Source organism: Sceloporus undulatus, unplaced genomic scaffold (assembly GCF_019175285.1).
Source record: "Sceloporus undulatus isolate JIND9_A2432 ecotype Alabama unplaced genomic scaffold, SceUnd_v1.1 scaffold_21, whole genome shotgun sequence".
Taxonomy (NCBI): Eukaryota; Metazoa; Chordata; class Lepidosauria; order Squamata; family Phrynosomatidae; genus Sceloporus; species Sceloporus undulatus.
The window spans coordinates 968,197-990,548 of NW_024802943.1; the positions used below are offsets into that span (position 1 = coordinate 968,197).

Consider the following 22,352-nt stretch of genomic DNA (forward strand, 5'->3'; position numbering starts at 1 on the left):
GGGGGGGGGGGGGTTGTGTGGAGTGAATTGTGAAATATTTTAAAATGATAAATAAAATGAAAATGTTTAAACCTGATTGCTAGTTCCAACTGAACTGGACTCATTGGCGGGATACAGACGGGCAAAAAGGGGTGTATTCATGACGTCATGAAGGTAGAGCCTTCAGACGGCCCTTACCTGAATGCCGCCATGAACACGCCCCCCGCACGCCCCAAGCGGGAAGAAGCGGCATTAAAAAGGTGCTGCTTTTCTCCGCTTCTTTTCCGTTTGATGCACAGCTGCGCAGCTCCGTCTGTAAGCTGCTGCACCGGTATGTCAGAATTGCTATGCCACTAATTTAAGTTGCCCATTTAAAAGCTCCGTGTCTGCTGCGTCGCATAATGAGTCGGGGTCCTGGAACATGCGCAGTTTGCAGTCAGGCTTAATTGCAGCGGCAGCTGCCATGCAGGTGGGGGAAGCTGCGGCACAGCTGCAGTGCAAGTTTAAGACTCGTAAACCCTAACCTAACCCTAGACAACATTAAGCATGCGCTGCGTGGAAAAGTTGGACTTGAAGTGAACCCTACACACATTACCGGTGCCATTTTCACCATACAATAAAAAAACGCTAAAAACTGTAATAATTTAACATATGTACAAGGGGGTGATGGGGGATGCAGGGGGACACGTTGGCAGCGGAGACAGCTGTGGCTGCGCATTGCAGATTCAGCAGAAGCCGCGGGGACAAAGGAGAGAGGCATCTATGAATGCTGGACACTGGCAAAGGGGCAAGCGACAAGGATTGCCCAACACCAGCTGATCACAGCGCAGGAGACCACCATTGTTCTTGGGCAAGCGGGGGAAAGTTTTTAAAGGGCTTGGAGCACTTAAAATGTGACACTAGGCTTCTGCCGCACCGCTGCTTAGCGCGGCAGCTGCGCAGCTGCGCTCCACCAGCCGGCAAAAGAAAAAAAAAGTCGCGGTTTGGGCCGCCCGTGAGGAAGCTGCCTCTCTTTTTGCAGCGTCCTCCGAGGCGGCAGTTTGGAAACTCCGGGTCTGAAACGGACCCAGGTGAGGCGTCTTCACTGCCCCCCATGTGGAAGCCCCAACACCTGAAGCACGCCCCCGGGGCTGGCGGTCTGGAGGCTCCGTATTCAGCAGAATACACCTCCAAGACGTCTTCTCCTGCCCGTCTGTATCCCGCCATTGTATCAGTGGGATTTATGTAAATGTTGACCTGCCATTTAGCCCTTGATTAAATGAGTCCATGCTAGTTAACACTAACACCTGGGGTTAGTTCATGGGAGGGATTTGTGCAGCCTTCCATGTATTACTGGAGTGTAGTTCCTAGCAGCCATAACTAGAGGTGAGGAATACTGGGAGTTGCAGTCTGGGGAGCTATGCATATCTCATCTTTGATTTAGGCTATGTGGATCTTCACTTGATCGCAAACTGATTTTTAAGCATGCTTAGGGCATGCTTTGGAAAGGAACTTTCAAAATGTGCAGAATACATAATGTTTCCAGGTCCCCATCCCCACAGGGGATCTCCTTCATACAGCATAGTCTTCTGATTCCTCTAACACCATTCTTTCCGCTTCAGGAAAGAAATCAGTTTAGGTTTAGAAATACCAAATCAAGAAATACAATGACAGGGGAGAAAAGTAGAGAAGCTTGACTCAGTCTGGGAAAACCTCTTTTTAGATGTCCACAAAGATTATCTTGAATGCCCTCAGCCTTCTGGAAAACAAATGTTTTCTGTGCCTGTGTGATGTTATGGAGAAGATTAAGTTCAAAATAAATATCCATCTCCTTCATTTTCTTGTAATCTTGATGATTTCTTTTTATCTCAGCTTTCATCTCTTGCCTGCTTCTCATAAACTGGCCCAAACTAAGAGAGGCTAGATTTCACAGACTTCAACTGCCTGTATTAAACTTGTAACAGAAACTAAAGGCCAAAATCATGTATGGAAGTTAACATCTTTGTAAGTGGACTAACATAAGTGGGAATTAAAACTGGGCAGTTTCATAACATCCATATCCAGCACAGGGCTGATGTTTGTTAATATGTAGTTGGGCTGACAGTGGGACTGATGCACAATGGGGCCAATGTGGTTGTAATCAGGCTTTCTTGCCACTGTCCCAATACACATCTTCACAATTAACTGACAGGGTTTCTTAGCATCTTTGCTACTTAGCAAAGTATACATAAAGTTAGATTAAGTAAAAAGGATTCCAGAGAAAGTCATTTAAAAGTAAAACAAAATGGTAAATTTAATTATTGCCTGAATAAAACCATGCTTTTCAATTTACTATATCTATGTGCTAATTTTATGTGCAAGCCAAGTTATTGGCCAAGATTCTATAAGGTGGCTATGTAGAATGAATTTACATCAGGGAAGCTACACCACAGATTTACAGCATGCCTGCACCAACCACAGGCTTTCCTTCCATGGATTTGATCATTCATTATGATATCAGTCTTGTGCAACCTGGTGAAAATACAACATCTGGTCTAGTAGTGTTTCTGTCAGCAAAAGTCACCAATAGGATTCTGGCTGTAAATAATATTCCTCAAATAACAAAATGACTTCACATCTATACAGTGCATATATTTCTTTTCCCCTGAAAAACCACACATCTTTTCAAAAATAGAAAAAGAGATTCTATTTTGCTACCAACAGCTTTAAATTTTCTAGATACCTGCTGAAAGGCAGATAATTGTTGTTACCAGATAGACAGATCATTGTACATTGTGCAGTTATCCCTTCTTTTCCTCTCTCCTTGTGTTTGTGTGTGTAAAAAAGAAAAAAAAGATGGGAAGAATAAGTGTGGAAATTCAGAAGGGTTATAAAGGGAAGTCAGGACTTCCTTAATAACATTCTGTAACTTGTAGCAGAGATTGCACAATAAAAACTCCATCAGGAAGAATTCAATACCTTATGCTGGTGTACTTACAGGATCATAATCAATCCTAGCCAAGATCTTGCACAGGGAGACATACCATAAAGTTCCATATCTCTCCCTTTCCATCATTCCTCAGATTCATCTTTTAGATGCTTCCCCCTCCATTCCAAGGTCATTTAGTCACCAATGGAAAGTAGGAAGCATCAGGAAAAAAAAACCCTTGTGTTAGCAAGATACTTTTTCAATGTCTCCCACTCTCCATTGGCCACTAAAGAGACTGCAGCAGCTAAAAGGTGAGTCACTAGGAGGATGCCAGTCCCTTCCCCCCCCCCCCCCCCCCTGAAATGCCAGGCACCACACACAATGGACATGAAAACAAATAAGCTAAATGCCATGGCGTTCTTAATTCCCCCTTTTCTAAAACCCTGGGAATTGCAGCCTTTAGCTCTACCAATCAGGTTTCAGAGTAGCCCTGCTTTCTTAGGATCATAGCAGTTAATCCAGGATTAAAACAAGATTGGCTATACAGTGTAGCTGTATCCCTTCATTTACTCCAGGGCTATCAGATAAAAGAGCAAATCCATTTCACTGTGCTCTACATTCCTGAGAGAGATAGAGACGTAAGATTCTCGTCTATCACAACTGAGTGAACATAATAACATGAGGTTCTAATCCATCAGCTAATTTGTATAATCTGTAGCATAAATGTTTGGAATTGGTGAAAATCAATACATGTAATTAATTTAAAGTAAATGTTAATAATAATAATTATTACTCTCATATGAAAATTAGCTCTAGAGGGTTGAGAACAGCTTGCTTCCAAGTAAAAATGGAACAGATTGCATACTTATAGTTTATCATGGTACAGATAAACTCACAGACATCTGAATATGTATACATACAACATGAACACATGTACTGTGTAAAGTTCCCTTCAGTCTGAACCCTGATTTTTTAATAAGGTACAAGTCAGTAATGAATACAAGTACCAAAATTTTCACATCTGAGCATGTACATACATGGTGAAGACATCTACAATGTAATATGTGAACAAAGAATTCATTGTAAATAGTTTGAAGTATCAGCGATGTAGTTTGCCTTCCATGTTAAGCATTGAATCACTCAAGCTTTCTGCCACATACAGTACAATCCCCATATCTGCAAATTCAGTATCCACAGTTTCACTTATCCATGTGTGAAAAAATATGTTCTCTCTAGGCGTTCTATGTGATTCTATGGTCAACTTAGAATCACACTGGAGGATTAGAAATACCTAGTGTTCTCTCTAGGTATTTCTTGCTCCTCCATTGTAAGTATATGGTATACTTGAGATGGAGCTGTTTGTCTAATCGAAAATACCAGCGTTCCCTATTATCTGTGGTTTCAGGTATCAACAGGGGTCTTGGAATGTAAACTTAGTGGATACAGGGATCATCTGATACTCAAGATTTGCTTGGTGGGGAAACTTTCACATGCCTGCTAAGATTACTATAATCAAGAATAAATACTCTTGATATAAATACTCTTCAGTTTACTGAGTAACTACTTCACATTAAAAATGTTATACAACACACCAAGTATTTTTACAACATATACTTTCTATGTGATTATGTGGTCATGTTTTGTCTAAATGAGTCCTTTCCAAACTATCTGATGTGGAAAATGACAATCCCGCCTGCAATGTACTGTATGAGGGACTGGTACCATATTTATGCCCCTTGGCTACAATTGTTTCTTTCCCCCCCGGAAGCTCAGTTGAAACAAGCAGCCAATGGCTTGTAGACTAGCACCAGTCCATTTTTAGTAGTGCTAGTCTAGAGTATCAGTCTTCATGTGTTTTGGTGAAGTTTCCATTTCAAATGAGTTCTGTGTATTATACTTCATTTTTTCTTTTTCTTTTATATTATATAGAAAGCCAGGAGTAAAGAGAATGAAAAACCAGAGAGCACATTGTGGTCCATGCATTCAATATCATAATTTCCACCTTTACCTCTTAGAAATTATAGTTTGGTGGTGGTGGTGGTAGTGGTTTGCCTTCAAGTCATTTTCGGCTTATGGCAACCCTAAAATAACCCTATCACAGAATTTCCTTGGCAAGATTTGTTCATTGGGGGTTGACACTGCTTTCCTCTAAAGCTGAGAGAATGATTTGCCCATGGGTTTCCATGGCTGAGCAGGATTGAAGTGCAGTGCTCAAACCACTACACCACACTGACTACAGGTGCTAAAAATCTACATACTTCATCAGCTCTAGAACTATATTCACAGTTCTCCAGGGAGAAGGAAGGAATATATCACTTCCTAGTGAGATGGGTTTGATGGGTACCAGAGAGAATGCCTTCTCATCTCTTTTGTCATCACTCACATCGACTGATCTATGAGGAGCTTTCACAGGTCTATGTGTACCATGGAGGGATAATTTGTTCATTTCTGGCTTTATTGTTGAAGGATTTTGTTTTACTCTCTTCATTTGTGGCTGCTAATTTGTGTATTCAGTTAATATAATTTAATCTTTTTATCACATTCTATGCACGTTGTAAAGAAAAAAGTCAAATAAATTATTTAAACAAATGGCTAAAATAAAGCCACAGTGTAGTCAGTGTTGATGTGAGACTAACACAGTGTGAGAAAAAAAAACATGGTGGGAGAGAGGAGGGAAGTGTTATCCATGGGATCTCGGGAGAAAGCATCATGGTGAGGAAGGATGCCACCCAAGATGCTTGGCACAGCATCAGACCTGCTGCCTGAAGAGCAAAGAGTGCCACGCAGACTGCAATGTTCCCTATTGTTGCCTCAGCCACCGGCTAGGCAGAAACAGGCTGCACACAAAGCTGCTGCCCACCATCATGGAGACAGGAATGTAGCATGGTATTGCATGGGAGGGAAATGACTTATTGTAGATATTGCCAGGAACTATTTCGATTTGGCTAGGCACAGCACAAGGATGGTCACCTTTATCCACTCAAAAAGAAACTGGAGCAATGAAAGAAGAACAATTAAACAAACATCTTAAGCCCTAGGCTACAGCACACAGAACTAAGATCCAAGTAAGTGGTGGTGACCATGTTATTTATTGTTGTTATGTGCCTTCAAGTCATTTCCATCCTAAGGTGAACGTATCATGGAGTTTTCTTGGTTGGAATTAAAGATGAGCATCAGGTTATAAAAGGCTAAAGATCAGTGGGTTAGATTTTAGTAAGTTACAATCCATACTGGGGACTGTAGAGAAGAAATATGTATTTGAAACTCAATGTGTCCTTTCTTTCACACAGTTGTTAGGTAAGAAAGAAGGTGCCTCTTTTACTTTACTGGGTTCCCATTCCATATTATGATCAGTGACTCTTTAAAAGTTGGATCCATTTGTAAAAAGAAGAAGAAGAACAACAACAACAACTCTGGCTGAAGAGTATAATCATTATGTGTCAAATACTCAGCATGTAAGAAGCAATCAACAAAATTGTGCGTCAGCAATTTAGACAAAAGGGAAATCTCACTAAATATATATTTCGATCATAGGGCAATTCTTCATCTTTTGGACTGCTTTTTCAAAATTTGAGGTACAAAATGTACTGACTTGAACAATTAAAGTATGAAGTGAATTTGGATAATTGTGCTGGAAGAGATGTCTACACAATAAATAATAATGTATTGTGGGTAATTTTTTTCTAACATTTAATTATTTATGTGGTCATGTGCTCTGCTTCAGTGTACATTAACAACATGGGTCTCACTGCTGAAACAATTCTGCCAATCATACTTAAGCCAAATCAGAGATACTTTTGTTACCGTTTCCCTACAAGGCACATCCAACGGTAAAGAATTTCAAAGACATCTGGAGGATCTCACTTTGCCTACTCCGGTCAACAGGACAGCATGGCTGTTTTGCTTGTGGCATGTTGTTTTTGCTATTAAGGAAAAGCTGGGGCTCACTTACTTGCAAAATGGCTGCTGCTTTAGTCATCCAAGAAATAATTCTAAATCTAATCTTCGGAAAATAAGACAGCAAAGCCCAAATTCACAACCAAAAAGCATTTCAGAAGGGGTCTGTAGAGGGATGAAAACAAACCAATGTTTTGTGATGAAGACAAGCCAGGTGTGAAGCAATAAGTAATAACATGCTAATTCTAGGACCAGTGTTACCAACAAGCTAAAATGTGCAAAGCTTGCAATGTACAAGGACACATATTAATTTGTGAGTGTAGGATGTAGAGCCCTTGGCTTTAGTGCCTTTCACAAGTGTATCCTAAAATTATTGCTAGGAGATAGCTTTTGCCCAGAAGAAAGAGCTTTTCCATGTGCGTTGGGTTATATGCTACAGAAGACACAAAATTGTTTTTTTTTTTTGTAACATATAGTAACACTTGCAGTAATGCCATGATATGTATTCTTCCTTCTTTGACAGCAGTGGGATGGGGCAATGCATCATGCTGTACATCACAGCATGGAATAAGTATAACCCCACATTATGACAAAGGAGAACTCAACCTGGATATACCGGTTTCAGTGGCAGCCCTTCATTTTCCATAATGTGTAATACTACCTACAATTGTCAAAATTAGGTATTTTCAGGCTTAAAAATTCTGCCCACCAAATTCTTTTATTGGCCTTGGCAGGAAGAAATTCTGAGAAAAGCAAACAGTGATAAATATAAAAAGAATGATATGAAAAAACAGTAAGATAGAGATTTTTCCAAAAATGGGTAGATCATAGACATTAATATTTAAGAACTATTTTAAATTATCTCATAGGTATAGTGATGCAAGATTTTAAAAAATTACACGAGTCTGCATGGTGAGAAGTTAGGTTGAGTGGAAGAAGAGTTTTCCTAACAGAGCTTTGGAGAAAACCAAAGCCATAATTTGCTGATGAAACATAATAAAATTGAATTTATGATAAAATTGAAACTGTACAAGTGCAAAGTAAAAAGACTACTGGTGAAGAATATTATACATTGACCATAAATTCTGTTTAACTGTATTTCTCCTCTAAAGAACTAAGAATATTCCACCCTTTTATGAAAGGGTGAAAGTTTGCAGACATGACCTATCCGTTTTTATACAAAGAGTAATGCAGTAAATGATGGCTCAAAATTGGCAATAATATAAATAATGTCCTAAATGTGTTTTCTCATAACAAGCTAAACCTTCAGACTGGTTGTTAAAGTGCATATATCTCCTGTGTGCAAACACCTCACGTTTGTGTAGACCAACTGGATCCTTCCACAGTCCACTAGTCTGCTTATAAAAGTGCTGGATTCCAATCACATACCTTTGATATGGTGCACCAAGCATGTGATGAGAAATTTGTGTTCCCAAAGTGCCAGTTTTGGGAAACATAGTGGCCTAAGGAAGTCTATAAATGGAAATCCTAAATCAAATGGGATTTGAAATCAAATGGGTTTAATAATTTTTCACACACTAGTGGACAGCAATTTTTAATAAGGAATTTTCCCTATGGACTTCTCTTTCCCACCTGTACTTGTTGATTTCAGTGGAACTGCAAAAGCAAAGTAAGGTACTATAAATGAATAAGCCTGGTAGAACCTGGCCTGGAATGACCAATTCAGGTTCTCCCATTTAGCAATGGTTAAAACCAAGGTTCAGTAATGGATGTAACATGCCCACCCAGCTTGGTATTTCCATCAGTGAGGAATGAATTTAGATCAGGAAATCCTGCAACACCCATGCACTTTCTCCTCCATTTCTTCCATGGGAGCTTTGAATTTTAAGAGAGGTGGATCACCGCTTGATACTGTGTAATAAACTGAAGTCCCATTGGATGTATAGGTAGGAGTCCTGGAGCTAATCAAGTGCTCTTTTGCTTCTCCCACATTTTCTGTTGTACTTCCCACATTGCTACCAAAGTGTGTACTGATGAAGGGGTGGTTGAGAAGCTTGGCTGCTGCTCGCTGCCGTTTCAGCTCAGAGAGAGTTTGGTGACTCCTTTCTTTGTAGCCACCCCAGATCTGATGAGAGTCAGAGACTGCAGGAGCATCATAGGGCAATGCTTGGCTTGCATCATTGTCCAAAGCAGAATGCATCTTCCAAATATCTCCATTGGGGACAGTGTATTGGTAAGCAGTGGAGGATAAACTGAGTCCATTTTGGAGCAGAGTGTTCGAGTCACACTGTGTACTTTTGGTTACCAACTCTGGAAGAACTGTGGACATATCTACTGTAGAGTTCTGAAACAAAAAAGTGAAGGAAGCTTTGTCTTTAATTAATTAATGTCCCACCTTTCTCCCAGTACAGGACCCAAGGAAGAATATAACTATAACTAGCCAACTTCTATTTGATTAATACTTTCCCCATATTTACTAGTTTTCATGGATCATACATTCAGGCTCAAGAGCCCCTTTCTTGCAATCTTCATCTTGCCCCTTTCAGATTTGTGGGACTACACTTTCCATTTTCCCCAGACAGAACAGCCATTGGTGATGTTGGCTGGAATAATGAAGGTTGCAGTCCAACACATTCAGAAGATATGAGGTTGGGGAAGCCTACTCTAGCATGGGTGAATCTACACAGTAGAAATAATGGCAGTTTGATGCTACTTTAACTGCCATAACTCCATCCTACAGAATCCTGGGATTTATACTTTTGTGAGGCACCAGTAGTCTTTGGAAGAGAAGGCTAAAGACCTTGTAAAATTACAGATTCCAGTGTTCCACAGGATGGATACATAGCACTCAAAGTGGTGTCAAACTGCATTATTTCTATAATGTAGATGCACCCTAAGTGAGGATAGGGCTATTTTGATGGGTTTAAAACAGTCTTAAAATGCCTTATATAGAATGAACTCATTATACTTTCTTGTGTTTAGCATAGTTTATCTAGACTAACTATGGAACATCTACCTTAGTATGACAAAGAATTATAGAAGAATACACAATGATTTGGTTGATTGGATACTGGAATTTGTACTCTGTGGCACATTTTGTTAACATACTCCTTTAGGCTGTTATGGTTTCCTGATGTGAAATGCATTAATGATCACAGGGAAACAAAAAAGGAAATGATTACTTTGTCTCTTACTGGATCTGTGTTCTCTTGGTTGGAGCAAGACTCCCGGATGTCCCCATTATAATCGGTGGTTCTTTGCTCTTCTGAAGATTCTATTTGTTGCCAGATAATGGCTTCCTTCTCATACTCCTTTCTGTAAAGGTTTGTTCTGTCAGAAAGACTTGCCCTTCGCACCACTTTTCTGAAGAAAAGACATAAAGAGCAGGAAAGAAGAATTACTAGAAGGGCAATTAATGAAGTGGAATGGCCATTTTAATACAGCTGCCCTCTCAGCATGAAGACCAATTTCAGAATATTTTAAGACCCTTCACAATCATTGCTATGTTGCACATAATTATCTCCAGACTTTGTTAATAAACAAAAAAAGTCACCTGTTACCCAATACAGATAAAATAAGGAATATGATGACAGCACTCTAGCTTTCAAGGGATGTTTAAATGAAACTATTCTGAGAACTGAAAATTATATATCTGAGAAACACATAAACTGCTGTTTTGTGTGGCCTGCCTATATTATGCTTATTGACTCTATCCTTTTGTTTATTAAAACAATTTCCAACTCCCAAGGATAAAACCTCAAACTGAAGACTTGGGTTCAACTTTCCACTCAGCTATAAAGTTCCTTGAGTGAATTTGAGCCAGTCTCTTTCTCAGCTGAAGTCCAAATCCAAGTCCATTTGTATTTAGTCTTAGAATTTTTCAGCCAACTTCTGTAACAGTGTAAATAAAACGCATCAATATGAAAATAAAGCTGGGCTAGAGAATAGGTACCTCTTATTGTAAGATATAACTATTCATGCAGCATATCCATGTTGATTTCCGTATATGCACATAAACATGCATGCATGCGTGTACATACACAGATTCTTTGGCTTCTGATCTCACCTGCATCAGCTCACATCAGGAAGAATTTTCCTGTGGCAACAAGCATTCTCCACTCAAAAATGGTTTCCTTCAGTTCTGGGGGGGGGGGAGGGGGATCCAGGAATTGTAGTTTTCTGATACGTAGGTTGGAAGAAGACTACACTTCCCAACTCTCCGGTCAAAAGCAGAAGTGGATGCTCAGTTACTTCCAGGCCTTTTTCCCCCAGTTGGGGTATTTTTCCACTTGGGAATTTAGTGAGGCTCGTGGCATGATAATTTGTCCCTCAATCCTTCCAAAGTTGCCTCTACCTGTTCTAGCTGGTGCAGAAGGATGCCTTTTGACTACCTTAACCCTGACTGATTTTGACCACCTGTTGCAGCTGTTATTTGTCATCAAGTTTACTTAAACATATGGCAACGTTATGAACAAGAAACTTCTAAGAACCCTGGTCATGAATTGCACTACTCAGGTCTTGCAAACTCATGACCATAGCTTCCTTGATTCAAATCAATCCACCTGTGCTAGCGTGGTTTCCTCTTTTCCCACTACCCTCTACTTTACCAAACATTATACTGTAGTCTTTTCCACTGAATTATATGAGAGCCTCATTTTTAGGCTCACTTGGCTTCTAGTGAGAGTTCAGTACACTAGAGTCTCAGCAGATTTCCTCTAGAAACCATACATTTGTATTTTCAGTAGTCCATGGCATCTGTAGAACTCTCCTCCAGTACCTCATTTCAAATACTTTGATTTTCTTCCTGCCAGCTTTCTTCACTGTCCAGCTTTCATACACATACATAGAAATCAAAAATACTGGACCTTACTGCACAGAGCTCCTGGCACGGGATGAGAATGGTCCAAAAGGAGCCGGGAAGGGAATGGAATGAGTGGGGGGTGCATTTTACTGCACACAGGAAGTCCCTCACACATTCCGTTCCCTTCCCTTCTTTTCCCAATCCGTCCCACAAGAGAACAGTTCTCAAAAAATCACCTCCTCTGGGATGGAATTAGAATGGAAGGGAAAGGAACAGAATGGAATGGGGACTTCTGTGTGCAGTAAAATGCATCCCCCACTCGTTCCTGGCCCCTTCCATACTGTTCCATTCTTGTCCCGTTCCGTGGAGCCCCTGTGCAGTAAGGTTCACTATATCATGAATGATTCTGACTTGCCTTCCTACCCATTTCGAACTCCATATGCCATAATAAGGTATACAACAACCACCTTTTCCAAAATTTCCTACTCTACTATAATACAGCAATTGCTTTGCACATAAAGCAAGCATTTTTTTTAATTGCACATCTAAAACTGCTTTGTCAATCCCTTTTAAAAATATATATATGTTACTATGAGCTCCAGCAAAGGTAGAAACACATGCCAATCTAACACTCATTTTCTTTTGTTCAATGACAGTATTGTTTACCCTATATCTTCTGTTGCTCAGTTTTCTGACATAATAATAGGACACCTGTTGAAACTGATTAAAAAGACACTTCCATACAGGAAGATGGATGTGTTTTTGAGCTAATTTCTCAGATGTGTGTGAGGTTAAAAAAAAGGGATTGGAAGACTAACATGTCTGCTGAAAGGTACCTCAAAAGACCAAAGAAAAATTGAAATGCAGTATTTAAATACAGGGTTTTTTATGACTATATCTTTTGATTAAATGTTTTTCAAATTAAATTTGTCCTTCATGCAAGCACACTGATGGAGGTACTCAAAAGCATCTTAAGTGGCACATGTGAAATAAGGACTTTGATCCTTATATATTCTAAAAGGATTTCCTGATACAGAAATATCACACAGAGGGATTACCTTTCAATACAGTGTGCCAGGCAACTCACATTTACCAGCTGGCTGTCAGTACTCATTGGATTCATGAAAATGTCTGGATAAATTATTACAAGCTGGCACACTGACTGCAATAGTTCTGGTCAGAGCACATTTCTAAGGTAACATGTTGTATGACTCTTACATCCATGGTGGTGAGATTGTGTGCTCCTGCAAAGGAAGAGGCTATGCTGATGGCAGCAGTGCTGTTAGTAGGATCTCCCTTAACAGATTGGCTTTTACTGAGGAGCCAAACTAAATGTGCCAACAACAGGCAGCACCAGTAGTGGGGGTGACACTGGCAGAGGATCTCTCAGAGGCAATGGCAGTGGTGCCATAGCTAGTACTTTTTAGTACTTTAATAAAGGACTCTGGCAGCTCAGTGTTTAAATGCCGGTACTGCAGCCACAACATTATGATTTTGATCCCAGAGGGCTCCAGGTTGACTCAGTGCACTTCTATGCCACTTAGCAGTGCACTTAAGCACTCCCTAAGCGGTTTACAAAGTGTAAGCTAATTGGCCCCAACAATCTGGGTACTCATTTTAGCGACCTCAGAAGGATGCAAGCCTGAGTCCAGCTTGAGCCCTTTAGCTGGTATTGAACTCGCAACCTTATGGTTTGTGAGTGAGTGGCTGCAATACAGGAATTTAACCACTGTACCACCAGGGCTCCTTCAGTATAGAAATGTAAATGCTAATGCTATGACTACAATGCAGAAGGAAGCATGGAAAACCTCTTTGGTATGCCTTTTCCCATGAAAGCCCTTTGATGAGACAATACAACAGACAATGCCAGAAGATAAGACCCTGAGGTTGAATGACACTCACCTGAGCTAATGGGGTACAGCAGAGGGCAACTACAAGTAGCAGTGTGGTAAATGACACAATTGGACTCAAGGTGATAGTCAGCTTTTGACAGGTTCAGAAGTGAAAGGAAAAACCAAAGAGGCACAAAACATATCATAGGAGCATGCAATGTGAAAAGCATGAATCAGAGGAAGCTAGACGTAGTAAAACAAAAAATGGAACATATAAACATTGCAGTACATGGGGTGAATGAGCTAAAGTGCATAGGAATAGGACTTTTTGAGTTGCATAATTACACAATGTTTTACTCAGGAAATGAAAACCTAAGAAGAAATAGGATGGCATTAATAATGAGGAGAGATGCAGGAAAAACAGTTGAAGGATATAATGGAAAGTCTGACTGAATGCTATTAATAAAACCCTTCAATATAATCATAATCCAAGTTATGCTCCAACTACAGAGATGGAAAAAAAAATGGAAAGATCCTGTCCTGGGCCCCAGGATAAAATTGATCACACACCCAAACAGAACTTATTGTTAATATAGTCAATTAGAATGCAAAAGTGGAAAAAAGGACAGATTCAAACATTCTAAGAAAACTCAGCCTAGGATCAAGAAATGAAGCAGTAGAGTGGCTGACTATTAATCATGAGAAATTATGGATCACTCTTAAAGAAATGGGTGTGCAACAATATTTAATTGTCCTGATACATTTACTCAGATAACAAGGCTACCATCAGGACAGAATATGGAGAAATGGAATGGTTTCCAATTGGCAAGGGGGCCAGGCAAGACTGCATTTTATCATCCTGTCTGTTTAACCTTTACACGGAACATGTCATATGTAAAGCAGGGTTAGACTCCAAGGAAGGAGGCAAGAAAATTGGAGAAAAGAACATCAACAATTTAAGATATGCAGATGACACCACACTACTAGCAGAAAACAGCAAAGACTTGGAATGATTACTAAGGAATGTCAAGAAAGAAAGTGCAATGGCATGTTTACAGGTGAACATTAAGAATATGATTTACATAACATTAAAGTAGACAGTTAAGACCCTGAAACTCTCTGTAGAGGTCAAGAAGGCTAATCTGAGACTGTTGTATTTTGGACACTATGGCCTGTTACAGACTGCCAAAAAAAGCTGCTTCAGGTCTCTTTGGAGGTATGCTGTTTAAATGATGCATGCACCTTAAGAATCTGGAAGCTGCACCAAAGCTGCACTCCAGTGCTTAGGAATGGAGTGTGGCTTTGGCGCGACCTCCGGACGCTTAGGACCCATGCATCATTTAAATAGCATACCTCCAAAGAGACCCGAAGCAGCTTTATTTTGGCAGCCTGTAACAGGCCATTGTGAGAAGACATGATTAACCAGAAATGTTAATCCTGGCTGGTGGCACAGTGGTTAAACGTGGGTACTCTTCCACAACATTTTGAGTTCGATCCCAGGGCTCCAAAGTTGACTTAGCCTTCCATCCTTTCGTATATCAGTAAAATAAGTACCCAGCTGTTGGGGTCAATTGGCTCCTATATTGTAAATGGTTTAGAGAGTGCAGAGTTCACTATTAAGCAATATAGAAATATAAATGCTATTGGTATTGCTATAATGCTTGGTAAAGTAGAAGGCAGAGGGGAAAAAAGAAGACCATATAACAGAAGGATAGACTCAGTCAAGGAAACCATGTTCCTGAGTCTTCAAGGCCTAAGGAGGACTGTTGATTATAAGGTAATATGGAGGTCTCTCAATCATAGGGTCACCATAAGTCAAAGTGGATTTGACAGCAGTTAACACCAGCGCCACCACCAAAGCATCAGTTCCAGTGATGAAAAATTGCCACTAGATGGCCCTCATTCCATGCTAGAAAATTCTCTCTCTTCTCACAAGGCACAAAGATGGAGACTAAATGGAGAGCTTTAACCTCATATTCAGTCAAACTGGCACCTAGGCATATGGTCACTGCATTTGATCAGACTCGTCCCTTATTACTTGTGGCTTTCATTTCCATCTTCTCCCTCTCCTCCCCCTGTTTTAAGATTTCCCTTGTGAAGTGCTTAGAACCAACCTGTAGGACTTTGGCTTCCATCATTTCCTAAAACAATATGTACAGTAATAATGGCACATATTTAACAATCAATGATTAAGATAATGTTTACCCCAATAAGCCAAGTGGTCAGATTTTAGTCTGTGAGATTTCAAGTGGCAGAGCAAATTTACCATCTCAGACTCACACTGGCTGACCATGTACCGGAAGAGATCCGTCTTATACCTTCTTTGGAAGCCTTCAAGAGGGCATTGAAGACGGATCTCTTCCGGTGGGGCCTATCCAACGGATCTCCTCTAATCTCATTTTGAATATCTGAATATGAAGACTCGATTCTTACGACTGTGTGCAATACTGTAACAACTCTTCCCCTTTTTCTTTTTGATTGATGTATTTTGTATTATCTATGTATTTTATGATGTTTTTACTGTTGTAATCCCGCATCGATCTGAAGGGAGAAGCGGGAGATATAAATAAAATGTATTATTATTATTATTATTATTATTACTACTACTACTACTACTATGTACAGCCAATATGGTCTATAAAAGAGAAAACCCTACTTGGACTTTACACCTGTACAACCTGGCATGATCTTGAAACGGTGTGTGTGTGTGGGGGGGAATCTACTTCTTATGAGTTGGAAGATCATTAAACATACAGTCTGTGAACATTTAGAAAGCAATGCCATAATCACAAAATGTGAACATGGTTTTCTAAGAAACAAGTCATGCCAGACTAATCTGATGTCCTTTTTTGATAAAATTACCAGCTTGGTAGATGAAGGGAATGCTGTACATACAGCATAATCTTGATTTTAGTAAGGCCTTTGACAAGGTCCCCCATGATATTCTTGCAAACAAGCTAGTAAAATGTGGGCTAGACAATTTAACTGTTAGGTGTATTTGTAATTGGTGGACTGGCCGGACCCAAATGGTGCTCAACAATGGCTCCTCTTCATCCTGGAGATAAGTGACTAGTGGGGTGCCACAGGGTTCTGTCCTGGGCCCAGTGCTATTCAGCATCTTTACAAAGACTTGGAGAATACCACACAGGAGGCTTACCATGAGTAAGTCACAATGAAATCATCCAAAATTGTGAAAAAAGTGTGATTGAGGTTCACACTCCCACATGCTTCTCCCATCAGTAAATCATCTTGGAGAAGTCGGCGCTTACTCGTCCCATGAGTAAAACATCCTTGGAGCTATCATTTGACAATGGAATCTTCCGTTATTGCCAAATGGCAGCCCTAAGGACGCCTTGCTCATGGGATGAGCAAGTGCTGACACCTCCATGATGATCTACTGATGGGAGAATAGTGGGGGAGTGTGAACCTTGATCACGTTTTTTCCACGATTTTGGACAATTTCACATGGTAAGCCTCCTGTGTGATATTCTCCAAGTCTTTGTAAAGATGCTGAATAGCACCGGGCCCAGGACAGAGCACTGTGGCATCCCACTCTTTGGAAGGGGTGGCCTGTTTCACCCTTAAGCCTTCATGCTCAAAATAAGGCCATGAAAGTTCACAGTCAACCACAGTCAGTAAGAAAGCTGGCTAAAACTGAGGATGTATCCATACTGCAGAAATAAAGCAGATTGATACCACTTTAACTGTCATGCTTCTGTGCTACATGATCCAGTATTTGTGGCTTGGTGATACACCACAGCTCTCTGACAGACCAGGCTGAATACCTCACCAAACTACAAATCCCAGGATGGAGCTATGACAGCTAAAGTGGTGTCAAACTGCTTCACTTCTGCAATATGAATACATCCTGACACTACTATGGTTGGACTTGCATCCAGCTAACAGGGCATTTCCCTGTTCACTCACCCTCTGCTTCCAGTGCTTGAGGTTCTCCGGCTCAAGGAGGACTTGTGTCTCATCTGAGATTTCATGATGACATCATGTTTGTGCTTCAGTTCTAAGAGCAGAACCTTAAATTCTTCTTCTTCACAGAGGTCTAAACAAATGCAAACCAAATCCTTGAGGTGAGCCTCTCTGAGAAAATGGAGCTTCAAGGGACAAATTGGCATGATAACTAAAGTTCTGTTTACAGTTCTGCGTTTATCTGCTTTTATCTGGAGTACTACAAAGTCAACAACTGAGTGTTGGACTTCTTTAATCCATGGGTATGAACAATTACTGTGTTCAATGTAGGCATGATAAAGCTGACTGCAAACTAGTCCATCTTCAACTTAAGAAGACTGCAGGGAAAGATGCAATAAACATACTGTTCAGTAATAGGCATTTTATCATGTCTTCCCTGAAAATGTGCCAGAGTTAAAAATGGGCAGATCCATTATATTAGTTGATTTATTCTCCTGTTTCTATATTAATTCACAGATTTTTTAAAATATCCATATGATTGAGATTACACACACACACAGAGTATATCAGAAAACTCTGATTTCTAAATGGATTTTGCCCTCAAAATTAGCATTTTAAAAACACATTTTGACACATTTCTCAGCTGAGAGCAGGACTCAAAAATATGAAGACATATAATATTGAAGAGATAATTACATTCCATATGTGTAGGGCATGTTTTTCAGTGCATTACACAATAGCAGTCCCTGAGAAATGTAATCCAACAAGTTCATATTTACCAAACAGCAGAAAGGAATCGGAAGGATTATAATAATAGGCAAACAGGGACATTGCCATCTCCTCTACAACTATTTTTAACCCCCACTTTATGAAATGGAAATATAAAACACCAAACTCTTAATGAAATATTACTTAATGAATAACCTTACTGGCAGAAACAAGACACTAGTATGTCTTTCGCTTGCAATCTCTGAAGACTTTTTGGTGATAGAAATCCTTCATTTTCTCCAAATCCCTTTTAGAGTCTCACTGAAAGTGATGAGCCGATGTAAATCCTTTCTTACATCATGCAGGGTATAAGTATTTAATAAAAAACTTTCTTGGGGAAAAAAGCAGCTTTCTTGTGGCACGGAAGTGAGGCTATTTTGAGGGCACCAGGACAGGGCAGGGTGAAGAAATAAATCAAAAAAGGAACCAGGGTAAATTTACAGGACTGCACTGCATAAGAAAGGTGCAGTGATTCATCCAATAACATGCATCTGAGGAAGTAGACCAACTCTACGAAAGCTTATCCTACAACTTATTTTGCACAGTTAAGTCTCAAAGGAGCTACAAGATCCCACTGCATGCTAGAACGGAAATTGCAAAAGCGATTTAATTGGTTTTAATTGAGAAATTATATAATACAGGTTTTTTTTTAACTATTGTAACTATGTATTGTTTTAAATTGATTTTATTGTAAGCTCCCCTGAGTTCTTCAGACATAAGGTGGGATATCAATATTTTTATATAAAATAATAATAAATCAGGGAGACAGGATTATAGTTCACCTATTGGCATCTCATCCATGGCTGTTCGGGCACTCAGACTTGCACCATGTGACACTAACAATTCTGCCATCTGCATCTGGAATAAAAAAAAAGAACCCGCGTGTTAGCCGTTCTCCAAACCATTATTGTCTCTCATTACTGTCTCTCATACAAGCAAGTGCAAAACCCTCCTCCAACACCCCTCCCCAAAAATGAAAACTGCTATATCAGACCGGCCCTTAAAAAATCAAGTGGAAAATCATGAAAGATGCAAAAGAAAGAGGAGGATTAGGAACACGAGATTTAAGAATTTATTACCACGCATGTGCCCTGGACTGGATCAGAAACTGGATAAAATTAGACAACCCAAAATTACTAAATTTAGAAGGTTTTAATATTATATATGGCTGGCATGGATATATGTGGTACAAAAGAACAGAAGTGAACAAAGAATTCAAAAATCATATAGTAAGAAGTCTCTATTGACAATTTGGAATAAAATTAAAACTAAACTACCAAACTGGCTTTCTCCGCAAGAAGCATGGAAAATTAGATTAGCAACATCCTCGAAAAAACCTTTAAAGTATGAAGATATTGTAAAATGAGAAGAAGAGAATCCAAAAATAAAAACAAATGAAGTATTGGAATTGGAAGGCTTTATTTGTTACTGGTTTCCATACAGGTAGAAAAGAGAAAGATATAAAATGGACTTACAAGTGGAGGGTTTTAGTAAAGATGAAAATGAACTAGATGAGATATTAATAAATTCCCGGAATTCTACAATTTCAAAATTATATAAACTATTATTGGAAAGAGAACTAGAACAAGAATTATAAATGAAAGTACCATAAGATGGGCACAAAATATAGGAAACACAATAAACCTGGAGAAATGGGAGAGAGCCTGGGGACAAGATCTAAAATTTACATTATCTATGGATATTAGAGAAAATTATTATAAGATGCTGCATAGGTGGTATTATTCGCCTGATAAAAGCAAGATAAGTGGATCAAGGAAAAATCAATGTTGGAAATGTGATAAAAAAGAAGGGACATTTTATCATATTTGTTGGACCTGTTGCTCAGTAATTGAATATTGGAAGAAAATACATGACTCAGTACCAAAAAATTTGCAAATTCATATCAAATTTAAACCGGAAACCTTTTTGTTAAATATTATTGAAGAAGCAGAAGAAAGAAAACACTTAAAAATATTATTATATTTAATTACTGCCGCAAGAGTAGTATATGCCAGAAAATGGAAACAAAAAGAAACCCCGATTGTAGAAGAATGGTCGCAGAAAAGTCTTGAGATGACAGAAAAAGATAGATTGACGATGCTAATGAGAGGAAGATGGAAGGAGGGATGGAAAAGAGATTGGGAACTATTAATAGATTTTTACAAAAAATACTCACAAATATAATCACAATATTTATAAGGCATTAAGAAAACAAATAAGTCTGTCATGTTTTTAAGGATTATTGTAACTAGATATAATTGGGTTTGTAGAAAAGAAATCTTTCTAAGACTAAACTAATGTTATACTAATATAAATATACCGAATAATATAAGGAAAAATACTTATATGTGCCTATAGAAACAGGTTGTAGTTATAGAAGGAATGCAAATCAAAAATTGAAAATCAGACCAAATCAAAAATAAATATTTATATATGATATAAATCCTTGTTCAGATTGAATATGATGTAAAAGAAACCCAGATTAATGAATAGATGATAAAATAAGAACAATTTAACAGATAAGCTCGATGATCACCAGAAAAAACAAATGCAACGTCAATCTTGGGTCGAGGAGGTATTAGTTAAATTATTAAGAGAGAATAGAGTAAATGAAATTATAGAATCACGATGTATCAATGATATAATAGAATTTAGATGCATAGGTATATATATGAAAATAATTGTAAATGACTTGAAATGTGAATACTGAAAAACCAAGTACAAGTGCTTATTTTATATGTGTGGAACTCATTCTAATAAAAAAATAAAATTAAAAATTAAAAAAAAAGAAAATATTTTTGGACTACGATTCACAAAATCCTCCAGGTAACATAGCCACTGGCTGTGATGGCTAAGTAATTCTGAGGGTTCTAATCCAAAAGGAACTTTTCAGCAATCTGAATCAGACTGGAGATTCATCTAGTCAAGGAGCATCTTACTTCTCTCAGTGGGCAATGACGTGCATTTAGGAAGGCAACAATCAAGTTAGGAAGGCAATTTCCAGTACCTGGTATTTAGCAGTACACTGATTTATGTGGCCGATTTAGCTGTCATGCCTAATAACCATAGATAGATAGATCTTTCTTCTTTTAAATGAGTTCACTGAAACACATACATGTCCCCAGAAAGCAGCAGCATGGAGGGGTTCCCAGCCATCCCAGTCCTTGAGGTCCAATTTTGCTCCATGGTCTAGAAGGATCTCTGCCGCGTGTAGATATCCATTGGCTGCAGCAATATGTAACTAGGGGAAGAACAATGCAGTAACTTTTAAAATGGAATCTCAGACTTCATTCCCCCCACATCCCCAGCTCCATTTTGGGCCAGGCTCCTTGTACCAGCATCTCATCCAGATCTGTTTTTGTCTCATCAATCTGAGCTCATTATAGAGTCAGAATAATTTCTTAGCACTGATTTTGTAGAACTATCAATAGGTCTTTGATTATTCATCATGGGTTTCTTGATATTGGACAATCATGATTCTATTCCAAAGTCCCTTATCTCAAATGCTTGGGACCAGAAGTGTTTTGGATTTTGGAATACCTGTATTTGCATATATGTACATAATGAGATATCTTGCAGTTGGGACCCAACTCTAAACACAAAATTCTTTATGTTTCATATACATATGAAACATACCTTATACACATAGCCTGAAGGCAATTTTATAGAACATTTTTAATAATTTTGTGCATGAAACAAAGTTCATGTACATCGAACCATCAGAAAGCAAAGGTGTCACTATTTCAGCAAAAAAGTTTGCAGTTTTGGACTACTTTGGAATCCCAGATAAAGGAGACTCAACCTGTATGAGGTTTTATATTGTGTATGTGTGTGTTTTAAAGTAAACTAACCCATGAAAAATATTTTGATTTTTGGAATATTTCAGAATTCTGGATAAGGGAGACTCAACCTGTATTCCATGGCTCTTTCTGCTCCTGACCGGACCAAACAAAATTTACCTGTCTAAATATACAATCCAAACCCATACTTTTGACTTCTTTGTTGCATCTGTACCGGACTATTAAAAGCCTAATTGTTAGGATTTCATGAAACCAGCAGAGGGATTTCATATTGGATTGATTATAATTCTAATAAAGAACTTCATAAAGCTTGTGAAAGCTTGGCATCCCAAATTAACATTATTTTTCATATCATGCTGAAACAAGTTTTCTTCTGGCCAAATTAGATGTAACCAGATTAATACTTTAAAATGTTATTTTGGGAGACTAAAACATCCAGAATCCCCCAGCCAGCATGACAAATGGTTATGCTGGTTGAGGAGTGGTGGCACTATTAAAAAATG

The 22,352-nt window shown here is 38.9% G+C and overlaps 1 protein-coding gene across 2 annotated transcripts in view; it reads right to left on the minus strand.

The window, feature by feature from the left end:
- Positions 1–8,315: 8,315 nt before the first annotated feature.
- The window catches only part of LOC121917505 (protein phosphatase 1 regulatory inhibitor subunit 16B-like), a 162,095-nt gene continuing 148,058 nt past the window's right edge, over positions 8,316–22,352 (minus strand). The window contains exons 7-11 of one of the 2 annotated variants that reach the window (XM_042443531.1): positions 21,165–21,290; positions 18,832–18,907; positions 17,285–17,414; positions 9,919–10,087; positions 8,316–9,068 (exon numbers count right to left, since the gene is read on the minus strand). In XM_042443531.1, coding sequence (XP_042299465.1) covers positions 8,547–9,068; positions 9,919–10,087; positions 17,285–17,414; positions 18,832–18,907; positions 21,165–21,290 — 1,023 coding nt within the window. In that variant the 3' untranslated portion in view covers positions 8,316–8,546. Of the gene's footprint in view, positions 9,069–9,906; positions 10,088–17,284; positions 17,415–18,831; positions 18,908–21,164; positions 21,291–22,352 lie in introns of both variants that reach the window. The other variant, XM_042443530.1, reaches the window with a different exon arrangement.